This window comes from Dendrobium catenatum, unplaced genomic scaffold (assembly GCF_001605985.2).
Source record: "Dendrobium catenatum unplaced genomic scaffold, ASM160598v2 fragScaff_scaffold_71, whole genome shotgun sequence".
Taxonomy (NCBI): Eukaryota; Viridiplantae; Streptophyta; class Magnoliopsida; order Asparagales; family Orchidaceae; genus Dendrobium; species Dendrobium catenatum.
Genome location: NW_021318533.1, coordinates 34455 through 50750, shown reverse-complemented (window position 1 = coordinate 50750; position 16296 = coordinate 34455). Strand labels below are relative to the sequence as shown.

Below are 16296 nucleotides of genomic sequence, written 5' to 3'. Positions count from 1 at the left end.
TATTATGCTTTGGTTCTAATGGAAATTAATGACAGGTGGCTTTTGGCATTCCTTTTCTTTGCCTATAAAAATGAGATGATGTTGTGTGGAAAAGGCAGTTGATATTTGTGAGCATATTTGCTATTAACCTGCGGGTTTATTCGGAAATCCTGCGGGCTCTTTCCAACCTTCTTTTCTCATCCCCTCCGGAAATCCTGCGGGCTCTTTCCACCCTTTCTTCTCGGGCTTCTAACCTCTTTCGTCTCTCCGCAAGTGCCACTCCATCTGTATCCTTCTTCTCAAAGTAAAGCAACTTTAGGGTGTCGTATCAGAGTCGATTTGAAGCATCTATTGAAGAATTGGGCCAATCTTGCAGTGGTGGACCATCGGTTTGCTAGTTCTATGCACTTTACTTATTTAACCTACAAATTCGATGCATGTGAGGAACCCGCTCTGACGGTTGTCTGAGGATAGCGTCTTTTTAAGTTTCTTTATTTCTTTAAAATCTCCTAGCATCTTTTGTTGTGTTTGTCAAGTTTTGGGTCGTTTGAGTTTATTTAACAAAGTTTGTTTTAAGTTCTTCTCATTTTGTCAGTTTTCTTCTTGTGTGTCTTTTGTGTTCAAGAAATATAGGGTCCCCTATATTCCTTGTCTACATCAACTATTAAGGCATCTCCCACTTCCTCCACAACTTCATCCAACATTTCAAACAATAATTGTGCATCCTTTACAAAGCTTGAAGCATCTACTGATTTGAGAAAAATTATTCCATATGGATTGTTGACCAAGAAATTAATAATACTTTTATGTCGAATATCTGACCAACCATCTAACATTATTGTCACTCCTGTCTCAATTCAAGTATTCTTAACATCATCCACAATTTTTGAAGTTGTCTTAACCTCCTCATTCAACATCCAAGTCCTCAGCTCATATATGCTTGGAAGTTGTAATTCTCTTCCATTGCTTCCAACAGATCGTAACATATTGATCCACGACGGACTCCTAACAACAATAAATGGAATCCCATTTTTATAGATGAATCTGGCGATATCCAAACAAACTCTGTTCCTGAGTTCTTTTGTAGCTGTAGGAGGCTGAATATCCTGAGTATTTATGTTTTCATCGTTATCAATATTTAGCATAAATCTATCCATGGGCCCCCGACTACCTCGGTCAGAAGAAACTAGATGGCTTTCAGTACTGGAACTTTCATGCTATGATCCATAGTAAGAAGAGTTTCCTATCATCTCTTCCATATTTCTTTGTGTGACCTCTTTTGTGGTGACAAACTTCTTTAAATAATTTGTATATTCCTTTTTCACCTCATCAGAAACTTTTGCACATGGTCCCACATTGACATGAGTGCAGGCTAGATGATCCTTCAATCTCTTGACGCCACCAGTTATGTGTTTCTCACGTAAATTATATTTCATGTAAACATATCCCTTCTTTGCACCTTCGCATGACACTTCAACTTGAGTTTCATATTTTCATACATGAACTTTCCTTCTTGTGCCACTAATCATGCTAACAATAAGACATATTTTAATAATTATTTGTACTACCAATAATAAAATTATATGAATACAAAAATATACCAGCCTGCTGGGGGTCCAAGGGGGCACTGCCCCATGGCAGGGTTCGACCTGCCCGATCAGGTCACGGGGTCAAGAGGCAGCGGCCCTACAAGGGTTTCCAGGGGCAGCGCCCCCGGAACAAAATTATATTATAAGAGTAATTTTGAAATTTTTCTTGTTGTATATGCTCAATATTGAGCATGTACCGCTCGGTACCGAGCATGTACTGGCTCGGTACCGAGCGGTACTGGCTCGGTATCGAGCGTGTAATTGCTCGGTACCGAGCGGTACTGGCTCGGTACCGAGCATGTACTGAGCGGTACCAAGCTTGTACCTGCTTAGTACCGAGCATGTACTGAGTGGACGAATGAAAGAAAGTCGAATCAGGAGTTATTCAAGCTTTCGTTACTGCACGTCAAAGTCAAGGCCACAACACCGCGTACCTGCTCTTCCGACCTAACCGATGCCTGAATGTTTCATGCACTCACAACTTCGGCTTCATTTCTTTCCCTGCGTCGTCTCCTTCCGACTTCATCTCCTACACTCACGGCTTCGTCTACTTCCCTCACGGCTTTGTCTCCTTCCCTCACAGCTTCGTCTCTTTCTCTCACGGCTTCGCCTCTAGTTCGCCTTTCAATTCTCACAGGAAGCTCTAATCCTATACGCGAATACACGAGCACGAATCGGCTGCGTCGTATTTACATATATACCGAAGAAAAAATTTCGAGGCGGTGTCTCATACTGCCTCAAGGCATTATGCTCTAATGCGTACGCCTTGTGCGAAAAATTTGTAGGCTTCGCTGGATGGTTTGAGGCGTAAGCCCTGATACACATGACTTCCGCCTCGACTTGAGGCGCGACTCAATGCGGACGCCTCGTCCGCTTTTTTAATGATTGCTTTCTATTGAACTATGAAGTAACATATTGAGATACATATGAAACAAAAAATTGCACAAGACGTAAAGTGGCTAGTGATAAATTGTATGAAATATAATGGAAATATAATATTATATGAGCAAACAAATATTAAATATCGAAACTGCATAAAAATATAACATTAAGTTCAACTCCAAATTCTTTCTTTCTCAATTCCCTACTAATCTACATTAAATTTTTAAAAAAGGTTGAAATAGTTGGCAACAACTAGAAAATTATCTGTACTGTCATCACTTAGGGGATATTTATTTGAGTTATTATTATAACAAATTGGTCTCTCCCTTGTTTTATCTTGTGAAGTCTAATGCCTCCCAATATATTTCTTCTTCATGTATTTCAAATATCTTTCTCTTTTATAAATATTTTTCATCAACATAAAGATGAGATTAGTACTCCAAAATTTTTAGAAGAGGAGGTAGTGTGCGGCTTTCAAGTGATCCTTGATGACGACTATGACGGTGGTAGCTATGACAAAGGTGAACGAGAGAGAGTTGTTGCGACTTGGGGGTGCATGAATGTGTGGTTTGTTTAGGGCTTTACTTTAGGATTCATATAAGTTTTAATTAAAAAAATATATATAAATAGGGTGAGGCGTAAGTTTTATGCCAGCGAGGTGAGGTGGGCCTCAGCCAATCTGAGGCGCAAGTCTCATAAAAAAACTCGTGACATAAGCCTCGAGGTATTTTTCACTGGAATTGCGCTGAGGTGGGCCTCAAGGCGAGCCTCATATTGTGGATTAAAAATGTTTAGGAGCTCTGTGATTAGAAATGTTCTGGATGTTTATTACTAAATAAATTTTCTACATGTGGTCATGCTTATGCAGGGCCATTAAAAAGAGGATTAATATTCATTAAATTTAAAATTAAAAAAATATTATAGGTGTTTATAAAAAAAAATTGCTTAGCTCCTTGAAATAAAAAAAAAGACATGGTTAAAGAACAAGTTGCTCAATCATTAAGCAAATGAAGGCATTGTGTGATGAATATATGTTTGAATGTTGAAATATAAATTGCTTTGCTAATTTGTAAGGAATACAAAGTTCTTTTTCTCTTTTCAAATGTAATTTGATCTAAATAAAATGTAAAAGTCAAATAAGATTTTCATCTTAAAGAAAAAAGGGCCAAATGAATGTACCTTTTAAAGGTGATTTTCTTTTGTAAACCTTTTGAAAGATGATTTCCGTTGAAGAATTTGAAAAAATCTCATTTATATGAATTGCGTCATTTCAGGAGCATAATCTTAGTTATAATTAAAGACATTACTCGGTTACTTATTTTCTTTCTATAAACTTGGTTTGTAATTAAGTGATTGTTGTCATACTTATGACATTTGTATTTTACTTTTATGTTCATACATGTCATGGTGGTTTAGTAAATGATGTGTTTACATTAATTGTGCACAAGAAATATCATATTTTTGTAAATTTCTTTTGTGCATATGATTTGCATGGATAATCTTCACTATGCTTTCTTAAGAAATATATATTTTTTTCAACTCAACCAATAAATGAACTTTAAATAAAAAAAAAAAAAAGATAACCCATTTAGAAAAGGTAAAGGGGGTTTGACGCAATCGCATAACATCATACTTGTAATTTTTGTTTAGGCACGTCCCCGCCTGCGAGTTTGGATAAGTCATCCAAAGTATGAGTATGTTTGCTCTATCTCAAGAGAGGTCTGCTCCTTAAGAAAATATATATTTTCTAAGTCTTTTCAAATTTTCAAAATTATGCAAGGAACCACAAGTCCATGCACAAAGTCATCTCTAAATTATAATATACCTCGATGAGAGAGCTTGCTCAATCAAATTTTCTAAGGTTAAGAGCCACAATGTCATTAGGAAAGTAATGTTAGGTCATCACCAGAGATGGTAGACAAAGTGGTGTCAATAGCTGCTACACTTAACCATTAACCTATAAAAGCATGCAACAAAACCTACTCAAACGAAATGTTCAATCAAAAAAATTCAAAAAAAAAAAACTTTTTCTTAACACATGAGAGGGGTGCATGTCCTGCACGGTTCATTGAGTAGAAGTTCGAGGGCTTTTGAAGTTATTTTCCCCCATATCTTGAATTTGAAAAATAGCATGAAGTTAATGGTTACAAAACATTATGAGATACACAAATCAAGAAGCCCTCTTGCTTTAATGACATCGGGAATGTCGAAGAACTTCCCCATTTGACCCCCTTCAATAGATTTTTCTATGATGATAATGTGGCATAGAAATCGCTAACTAACAATCCTAATAATTTTTTTCTAAAAACTTATAAAATATTAAAATGTTACCGGAGAATCTACACATTAATAGGAGCATTTATAAAAAAAATCTAAGCCGATTCCAATGAACACAGAGTCAAAAAAATTCTTATTGCACAATTAGTAAATGGGCTAAATTAAAAAGGTCGCAATTTAGATTTATTTTTCCTATCAAATGACAATATTTCAAATTAAGTTAATATTATAGATGGAATCTTGTGATGTAAGCAAAATACAAAAAAAAATTCTAGAATTTGTTGACTCCCCATTTGATAACAAAATTAATCAATTCCAAAAATATAACAAATTTAGAATTGAATATTCTAAAAAATAAGAAATTTTATTACATATCAAGATGACATAATTTCACACAAAAATTTTCTAAAATTTACACAATGGAAGAACCTTCAGGCAAAGAAATCCAACCAACGTGATAAACAAAGTGCAGAAAAAAACACTAAGTTTCACAAAAAAATCAATTTAAAACTACAAAGAATCAAATTATCAATCAGACTACCATTCTTTTTGAAAGAATATATTTTCGTTGTCATCTCCACATAACTCAATAATGACTTACCACCTTTTGAAATTTTGTACTTGATTTCAATCCCACTAAAGCCATTGGAGATAATTTTGAGTCATTTTAGAGTATTTCAATAAAAATTTTCATCGTCAAATATGTGTTGAATCTACTAAAAGGTGAAGAAACTATAATTGAAAGGCAATAATACGGTTCACAACCTGGATGGGAGTTCTAGAAATCAAAACTCAAAACATTATTTGAATATTTATACCACATTTGAGGGATTAAACATCTTTCAAATTTTGTGTGCTTATAATTAAAGCAAGTGTCTTAAAGAGGCAGATCAAACAAGTCAAAGATCACTCAATTGTGAGTTAATTAATACACAAAGACATCCAAAATTGTTTGATCAAATGCCGGGCACTCTTTTGTATAAATGAATAAAATGACCATTCCAAAAATATATAGATAGCCATATTCTTACACATTTAAGGAGGACCTTGCATAGAGAGGATTCTTGAACATAGAAAATTGACGAGAACATCAGATTTCGACACGTGTACCAGCGTCAGAGACGCAGATCGACGGCTACGATCCAGAGCCTTATTTCTGATTTGTTTTGTATTTTATTTATTCTTGCATTTTATTTTCCTAGTTTTCCCTTGTGGGTATTTAGTCGCTTGTGTAGCCCTTAGGGCGTTTGTGTCTTTCTAGCTTTGTCTTATTTTGGCCTATTTAAAGGAGGCCTCATGCATTATAAGAGATGATGAATTATTGAATGAAAAGTTTGTTCTTGTTTGATCTCTTAGTGAGTTCATGAGAGGAGAAGCCCGAGGAGGGTGATTTGCAATACCCGTCAATCTTGGTGGATTCCAAGGTTCGCGGTTCTCGTATCTTTCTTTTCTTTTATTTTTCCTTGCATCGAATTCCCTTCCCAAACTTTCAACCCGCCGGCCCTTCCTGTAGCCGCCGGCCACCCTCTCTTCCACAACCCTTTCCCCAACCTTCAACCGCCGGCCCCTTCCCCTCTCTCCACATGATTAAAATTTTGAAATTCAAATGATTGAATTTCAAATATTTCCAAATTTGTCAAAAGACAAATTAGAAAAGTTTCCAATGACATTCAATTTAATTTTAAATTAAATTGGATTTAAATTCCTCATCCATAATTTGCCGAGACGGATTAGGAAACCCATAACTCCTTTCCCCAAACCCCTCTCCCTCTCTTATTGTCGCCGGCCATAGGGGGGAATCCAAATTGATTCCCCCATTTAATTCCCCATACCCCACTTGGAATTTGAAATTCAAAATCCAATATTTTCCTCTAATTCCACTTAAACTGAAATTAATTTCAGTTTTCCATTAATTCCATCTAAACCTATTTAGACCTAGCTGCCCCTCCTTATCTCCCCTAGCCCACCCGAGAACCCCACTGCCCCTCCTCTTGGCCGCCGCTCCTAGGTAGCCAATCCCCCACCTCTACTTCCCACTACACACAAAGTCTTCTCGTGATCATGAATGACGGATCCAAAAGTTGATGACGAACTCGTTCCCAATTCTCACTGGGAGATTGATATCATCCGATCCTCCTTCTTTGATCCCGGATTCGGAGCCGAAGACACCGTCAAGGAGTACGTGGACCGCATCCTTCCCCACTTAGCGGAGTTCATCGACGAACAAAGGTCTCTTGAAGAGTGGACAACCGGACGACAACTCGTTCCTCCACCTCCGATTTCTTCCCCGACGACTAGTCCCCTCGGCATCACTTGTTTGATAGTGGCATCCTTAAAGTATGCTTGCAATTCTCCTCTGCTAACCTCCACTGTCAAGAGATTGAGTGAAGGATCTCTAGGTGAATGATCTAGATTTTAAACTTGAGGCTTTTGTTACATTTGCTATTTGCATTACCTACTAAACGTTCGTTGTTATTTTGCAAGTCCTACTAATCTCAAATTGTAACCCACTGCTATTACTTAATCTTTCAATGTCATATTCTTAAACCTTCACTTGATCAAACAAAGAGTTTATTGGTAGCAAAGCAAAGTTCACCACTTCTATTAATATCTTAATTGCAATTCTTGTTTATAGAATTTAGTTTCACATCAAAAATTCCATAGCATCAATCATCATTTATAATCCCAAGTGGTTATCTTAGGTATTTTCACTTATCCATACTTCTCTTATGGCTTTCCTAATCCCCTAGCCTTCACTTTAACTAAGAGAGCAACCGTGTCTATCATCTTTAAGCAACACCTCTAATGCCACCGTCAACGGATCCGTTGACGGCCGATGTTGCTTGTCTACCATCGACTGTTGTCGATTGACACTTTCAATCATTACCACTCGACCTTGACACCAGTTGTCACTAATTATTTAACAATGATGTCTATCACCACCAAAGTTGTGAAAATCAGATCAGACAAAGAACCAGAAGAATGAGAGGTTTACGGTTCGACCGATCGAACAGGAGTCCAACTAAATGATGTAATAAATAATAATATTATTAAAAATTAATAAAATTAACATAATAATGATGTTATCATTCTAAATATAAGACAAAAAAAAATTAAACGAAATATAAAAATTTAAATAGATAAATATTAAATATTATAAAATAAATAAATATTATTCATATTATGAAAAATAATTAAAAACTATTTAAAAAAAAAAAGATATGTGTTGCAAACATAAAACTAAAAAGAGCTTTTTTGCTTTGTATGGTTTTAGTCTCACGCCATTTGTAAAGTTTTACTTTGTATAGTTTATATAACCTTTTGCTTTTAATCATGATGGGAGCTCATATGGAGTGGTAGGGTCATGTGAGAATATTTGAAGCTATTCTTAATCATATCTAATGCTCATGTAAGAGTTTTAATAAACAATCTTCTAATAAATAATATTTATATTAATTTTTTAAGTTTAATATTATATTTAATATTAAATTAATTTGCTTAATTATTTAAATAAAAAATTTATTGAACCGGCCAATTTTAAAAAACAAGGATTAATTTAACGATTACCGGTTGAACAGGCGGTTCCTCCCGATTCAACCTGATTTGATGCAAAGGCGGTTCTTAAGTTGGTTCGGACCGGTCATCTGACCGGTTCAAAGTAGTCCGATCTGGTTTTTAAAACTATGATCACCACCATCAAATGACATCAAGGAAAAATGACCCCCTATTGTCTATTGGTCAACACCACAGCTCTCCAACATTCTCAACAATCAAAGAAGGAAAAAACCCCTACGACTTAGGTCTTGTAAGACTAACTCATCTGATAGTGGAGAAGGATAAATCACTATGATCTTCAGCTGACATGGTAAAATTATTTCAATTGTTTTAGGCCCCATGATTAATCCCATCTTAAGTTTTTAACAAAAAAAAAATCTTGTTCCTCTTTAATGTTGTAGACTTCTTATTTGCATGTGTAAAAGATTTCTGTGCATAACTAATATTATCAACACTCTCTCTAGTGCAGCAAATATTCTAGCATACAACACTTTTGAAATAGGTATAAAATGTATGCAAAAGCTTATACTTACAACCTGCCCAATAGGTATAAAAGCCGCGACATCTAATTCCAAAGTTAGCCAACGAAGCCCATGTCATCCTATCTGGTTTCAGGCTACAATCACTCACGAATTTGATCATTGGAGGAAATGGAAAAGGGGTGGAGTAGGATTGATCCTGTCCCCAACAAACAGACATAGGGTAGATATTGTAAGTACGAAGCCTACATTAGGTTCAAAGAAAAAAAAAATCACAAGAGCAAACGGGAACTGAGTCCTTACTTTAACTGTTATGTCATTAAGCTACAGACAGAATGTCACGATGGCGGTTGACTAGACTTATCATCAGATATATGGTAACATGAATATTCTCGTCATGAAGGTTTAATAGAATTTAATATAAAAGTGACGAAGCAGCATAACGAAGTATAATTATGACCACTCATAAAAAATCGAAAGCACCTTTCCATTGCATGTTGAGTGAGGTAAATCGGAGTTGGAGCTATTTCATTTGTTGGACTAAATGGCTGCACTGCACGGATATCATCCAAACCTAGTACAGCATCTGCATGTTCATGTGTCAAAATGATCTGCACTCACCAACAACAGTAGAATATATGTCAGCAAAATAAAAGCTTTGTGATTATATCAACGATCTCCCTTTACCATCATTGATTGTTGAATCAGTGTTCATCAGCAATATGTTGCCATCACTTCAACACCATGCAGACATAGCAATTTGATAGGAAGTGCTTACAAAAATTTAAGAAAAGGCTTGGCTAAAATCTAATTTCAGCAATCTCAGAAAACCAACAACAAGAAAACTAAAACAAGAACACACAAGAATTTTTTTTATTAAAAGTTTTAGTAAAAAAAAAAAACAAGATACAAGTAGATCTTCAATTGGAGAGGAAGATCCGGCTCTCCAAAATCTCTAGCCATCGGCTAGAGCTTAAACACCTTAAGAACAATCTAATTTTAGCGAACAACACATCCCCCTAACCCTAGGAAAAATCATTGCAAAGATGATGTTAACGTATAACTTCAAAAAATAATTATAAAGTTAGAAATTTAAAAGAAAAAATCATTCCAAAGATAAAAATTGTGAGTATAAAGTAATTTAGAAGAGGAAAAAAAAAAGATTGAAATGTGATAAGGACATCAGATCGTGGAGAGTCTATTAGAGACGTGACCGTCGATCTACGGTCACGATTGAGTCATTGTATTTCTGAGTTGTCTTATGTATTTTCTTATTTACGATGTCATATTGTATTTGTATTATTAGTTTGCTTTATTAGTTTCCCGTTGTGCCCTTTTATTAAAGAAGGTCGTAATTAAGCCCTAGGGGCATTGTCGTCCTTTTTTTTGTGAGTCTTTGTACGAGGCTATTTTAGCCCTAGTGTTCTTCTTTTGAAGGTAATGAATGATTGTTTGAAAATATTGCTTCTCTTTGTTTGAACTCTCATGAGAGCTTGAGAGATTGAAGTGAGGTCCCTAGGAGAGGGAGAATTATGCATCACCCACCAACTTAGACGAGTCGAGTTCGTGGTTCTATCTTCTATGTCTTTCTTCCCTCCTTCCCCACCACCACCGGCCATCATCACACCCAATACCTTCTCCCTCCCCAAGCCCTTTCACTTTACTCAACCGAGCTCCATATACACCCCACCTAGCCGCTGACCCCATACCCGAGCCCACTCAACCTGCCGGCCCTAGCTCCCCTCTCCCCATTGATTTCCATTGCCTAATTTGGATTGAACTAATTTGGGCAGATTTTGAATTCAAATTCATTCAATTCTAAATTTAAATTTTTTCCTAAATTACTAAATCTATTTTAGGAAAGTTCCTAAATTACATCTATTTGAATTTCAAATTCAAATTAGAATTAAAACATTTCTTAATTCTTAAACCCAAACTAAGAAGCTTTAACCCCCCCCCCCCCATTATTAAGCCCAATTAACCCCCATAGCCGCCGGCCCCATTAGGACAGATTTGGGGATTTATTTCCTAAAGCCCCATCTCCTCTCTTGGAAAGATTTTCAAAATTCCCCCATCCCTCCTTGGCCGAAATCTCCAAAGCCCATAACTCCTAATTAATTTCCAAAACCAAACAATTGATTTTGGAAATAAATCCCTCATCCCCACCTCCCATCATGCCGCCGCCCCTAGCCTAACTCTCTCTCTCTCTCTCTCTCTCACTCATATTAATTCCCACCCCCAATTTGGGGAATTAAAATCCCCTTCTATTTCCCTTTCCTCTCAATTTCAAAATATGAAATTTATTTCATAATTTTGAATTTAATCACTTCCTCTAACCTAACCCTAACCCCATGTGTGGCTTCCCCTTTTGGTCGAACCCTTCTCCTCTCCTTCTCTCTTGTTTCATGTGAGGATCCTCTTTCTCTCAAGAGATCTAGGAGCCTTGAAGGACGTCGCCGATACTACTACACACAACAAACAAAAGCATGGCCAATCCGGAACTTGATTACAGCCTCTCCTACGATGAGCAAGGATTTGTTTGCATCCTGCACTCGACCTTCTTCGACGTCAACCCGCGCATCGATCACACCGTAGAATAGTACAAAGAGCACATGGCTTGGACACTTTGGTCGAGGCTATTGAAGAGCAACTTGGAACCATCCAGTGAAGGATTACAACCGATCCTTGACGAAGGTCTTCTCATCTTCCTCTTGTATTTCTTAAAGTCTAACCCTCTTCCTTGTGATTTGATATTAGTCATGGAGATCATGTTCGCCTAACTCTATCGAGCTTAGTAAACGTAAGGATTGAGTGCACTTCATTTGTTTCTAATCTTATTGTTAGATTAGGGATTTTCGTTGAAAGCTATTATACTTGCATGTTGTTGATTTCCTATATTATTTTGATGATTCAAAGCTCTTATCGTGTAACTTAGCCTAAACAGGAGTGACAGCTCTTACGTTTTATTTTGTCGTTTTATTTGCTAATAGTTCTAATCTTTATTATTCTAATCAATAAATCGTGCAAGTTCTTTTCAAGTTATTGCATGCATTGTAGTCCTACATCAAAATGAGGATTATAAAATCTACTTGACATATTTTATGAATTTAAATATTTTAAAAATTTGTAGATAATGGTTATATGTAAAATAATACTTTCACATGGTAATAATCACTTTAAAAAGTATAATTACAAAAAGACAACTGATTTTACGTTAAAATATGTTTATGAATATAAGCTCGAGATACGTAGCTAGAAAAAATCAGTTCCTTCATTACTGAGATTGGTATATTAATTTCTTCAAATTCTATGATCTAGAAAGTTTTCTTCGCTAACTATTGGATCTGTTGGATTATATTTGATGAATAATATGTCATCCAAATTTTAGGAAGATAGGTTGTCTTCCAGCCGTTAGATTTGATTTAGGCTTCATAACAAAAAAAATGGAGCACTATCTTTAATATTGTGCAAAACACACAAACACACAAATATATATATATATAATTAGACAAATGTGAGGCTAAAAAAAATGACAAATGTGAGGCTATGCATATGCCCGTATAATAATAGATAATTTATAGAAGGTTTACTCACGGAATCTACACAAGGAATTTTATGGTGCGTAAACCAACGCAGAACTTGTTCTCTAAATGTTTTACCAACATCAATCAATATATACTTGTGGGCGCCATTTTCATCAACATAATCAATCAAGAGAGAAGTGTTGCACCTGTAAAAGCAAAAGAGAGTAAAAAGAACATATTAAGATTCCGAAAGAATAAAGGGATCTCTTGAAAAACCTTTTTTTCTACCAAATTTCTAGTCTTTCGAATAACATAATAAAGATTCAAAAACTTTCAAAGAACATGAACTATGTTTGAAACTCATTATCTATTAAACATTGATTACAATCAAGCTAAAACTTTAAACGTTGTAGGTTAAGCCTATAATTAATATAATATCACGACACGACCATTACAAGAAAGCCCATTTAGCTTGCCAGGAGAAATCTACTTAAGAGAAAACTAGTAGAGATGCAGTTGAGAAGAAGAGTTACACAATTGTCTCAGCTGTAATTAGATGCGAAACGACTATTTAAGAAATCATATGAAGATATCTCAGTTTTTGTAGAAGTAAATCAGACTTTATTCTTAAAGATAGAATTGAAAAGAAGAAAATTAAGAACATTGGCTCAGATTGCAGTGGCTTGAGATTTCCCTCTTAACCCAAAGAAAACCTATTATCAATCTTGATGATTATTATTCGGAGATTTTTGAGATACCTAAATGAAAAAAAAAAAAGAAATTCATCAGACAAGCCTTCTAAGGAAATAAAAACAGCTACTGGTCTTATCCGATTATTGGCGCGCTCCTTGAGAATTTGCATGAAAGGGACAAGAATAAAGAAGCTTCTCATAGTAATCCATTTGAGTTAGAATCAAAAGGATGAGGAAAAAAGTAAGATGAAAGGTCTCTTTCCTTTGTAATCCTAAATCCAACAATACACATTGATGAAAGTGATCTTGAAGAAACCTAGGTTTTGCAATTACCTTGATTTGCTGACTTATAATAAATATAGGAGTTCATAAACTCCAAATTTACTTTGGAAATATGCCTAAGGATTAACAAAAGATATATACTGAGAAAATTCAAAATATCCTGAAATTGAATAAAGATGGATATTCTACAACAGTTAATACATTTTACAACATTTCATTTTAGAATTGTAATTTCAACCCTCTTAATATCCATATTGCTGACCTTACTTGCTCCCAGTCTAACTAGTCAGATTTTAGTAAATACACTAATGAAATAATTGTAATGTATTATGGAGACCAGTTGTTGGGAACAATGCATTCTAACCTTTATCTGAATGATTATTTAGAAGCAACTAAATATAGTCATTTCCAAGCCAAAAAATATCTCCAAGCATCAAAGGCAATGGTTAGAAGAACTATTATTGAGTTGAATGTTAAGGTGGATGAGGCCTAGAAGAAAACTTGAATGTATGATGCACTTGCAATAATTAATTCTTTTTGCATAATTTTATTGTTATATTGGACAAGCTCATTTTTTATATCAATAGGTATGCCAAAGAATTAACAACAAGCCAAACCACTTCACTCTAAAGACATGATAGAATCAATTTCTCAAAAGATCAAGCGAAAGGAAATCTGCAAGCATGCAAACTCACATGCATGTGCACATAACACGCACGCGCAACATATACAAATATATATTTACTTATATATGTATGTAACAAGAATATTAAGTAATAAAAAATTCTACTTGTTGCATACTCTATTTGTCTGAGATTGTAAATATATTTAAAAAAAAAAACAATCAGTTAGTGCCCCCTACAAACTTTTAATTAATTCATTAAGATAAAACTTAATGATGCAGGACTAAAATGTTTAAATGTATGAGATAAGAATTTGCACAATTTATTGAATAAAACAATTACGATTAAAACTATTAGTAGTCAAAACGATAATAGAAAACAAGAGATGGGTGCCTACGTTTAGGCTAAGCCACTTGCCAAACGCTTGGACTATCAAATAATTAGAATCACAATAGTAAGCAAATATAGTAGCGTTCAACAAAATCCCTACACTAACAAGAAAATCAGGAGCATAGAAAGTTAACTCAATTCCTACGCTTACTAGGCTTGGCAGAGATAGGCGAACAAGATCTTCATGAATCAAATCAAATAACTAGAGTGAGTTAGACTAAGAAAATATGAGAGAAGGAAGATTGGAAAACCCACATTACTTTTATTAATTTTTATTTTTACTGCTGCACATGAGTGCATTAGTGGCTGTTTACACCTTTTTAGTAGTTTTCTGTTAGGCAAAAGAGCATGTAGCAGTCGGTCCTGGAGAAAGAAGGAACCTTTTGATTTACAATATTTTAGAACTACTAAAGGTTCATAGAAACCTGAGTATTGTTTCATTGGATTATTCTGCTTGCTCTAACTATCTTTTGCAGGATCCCTGCATCATAAAGTGTGAGTGAGGATGGAAAGTTTCCGAGTCTGGAATGAGTTATGGCTGAACGAGTCAGGGATCTCTAAGGTAAACACTTTCATGTAAATGATTTTGGCGAGCTCAACATGTTTCAAGGGTAAGAGCTTGACTGAGATGAGTGATGATCTGCCTTCCCGGTCAAGGGACCTTCTGGTCACCCAAGGTACAGTGAGTTCTTCAAGAGGATGCGGGCGAGTGGCGCCCTCTACTTAGGCAAAGTTCTTTGGTAGTCATTAGTGAGTTCGCTAAGGCATTTGCTCCTGAAAAGAAATATCCTTGCCACAACTCAGCTACTACCTGTGAAGGCAACTAAGGGCATACACCCTAGATTTTTTTTCTTAGTTTTATTTGGTTTATAAAAAAAAAAACTAATCTCACGAATTTAAAATGCGAAGTGATTCAAATACAATGCATTTCAAATACCTTTGAACTCTAAATTCTTGCTTCAAAACATCACCAATGTAAAAACTCTTGCATCTGTCCCAAAATGTAATGAACTATGCCTTCAATCATACTTAATTTGTCAAGTAAACTATCCATACTTCAAAGACATTTCAGTTAGAGCATGTTGTACTTTGTTCCTAGATTTAGGTTTCTTAAGCTTGTATAGCCTTGTGTGATGCTTGTGTATAGCATTAGGTGCCTATAAATATAGGTTTTATGAGTTGTAATAGGTATGGTTTAAAGAAATATAGTTTCTTGTGTTTATTGCCTCCCTCTTCCCTTCTCCTCTCTCCCTCCTCCTCCTCTCTCAACTTCAAGAAGAGGAAGTGTTCTTCCTCTTTTGCCGGAGTTGGATTCAACAATTGGTATCAGAGCCTCGTTGAGGCGATCTTGAGGTGGAGGAGGCGGAGACGAGTTTTCTTGTCTAAGGAAAACGAGGAGAAGAGGGCGGCGTCGAGTTTGGCTCGGCGAAGGCCGGAGGTGCTTTCGGCGGCAAATTGGGCGGCATTTGTTCGTTGGGCGTTGCTGCAGACGAGGGTAGAGAAGCCGGTGATGGCTTGGTACCTCGTGTAAGGTGGAGTCGAGCTCGTTCGCTAGACTCGGAGCCGGATCCGGCGCGGACGTTGTCGCCGGATCTATGCGGAAGTGCGAGTAGAGTTGAGGCTCGCATTTCTTGCCGTCAGTTTTGGCTTGCCGGCAGCAGGCTGTTCGTTCGTGGACTTCGGGAGGAAGCGAAGTCCCATTCTTGATCGCAAGAAGTCGGAGGTGGCTTTAGGTGCATTTTCTGTCAGATCTTGGACTCGACGGCGGTCAAGGAAGGCAGGTTGTTCGTTCGTGGTGTTCGAGCGGAGGTAGAGTTCGTTTTTGATCGGGAGGAACAGCGGACGCAAGGCCAAGGCAGAAGCCCGACTGGGCTTGGTGACGCGATTTATTCGCGTGAGGCAAAATTAGGCCGGGTTTGAGGCTTGCTCGGAGCTTACACGTGAAGGCGATCTTGATCGCAAGAAGTGAGCGAGGTTAGCGCAGGCTATCTTGATTGGCAGGCGTCGAAGGCGGAAGTTGGGCT

At 36.3% G+C, this 16296-nt stretch overlaps 1 protein-coding gene across 1 annotated transcript in view; it reads right to left on the bottom strand.

Moving 5' to 3' along the window:
• LOC110097285 (putative hydrolase C777.06c) overlaps nt 1–16296 on the bottom strand; it is a 37584-nt gene that overhangs the window by 17284 nt on the left and 4004 nt on the right. The window contains exons 2-3 of the mRNA XM_020823567.2: nt 12356–12491; nt 9245–9372 (exon numbers count right to left, since the gene is read on the bottom strand). Of these exons, the coding sequence (XP_020679226.1) occupies nt 9245–9372; nt 12356–12491 (264 nt within the window). The remainder of the gene's footprint in view (nt 1–9244; nt 9373–12355; nt 12492–16296) is intronic.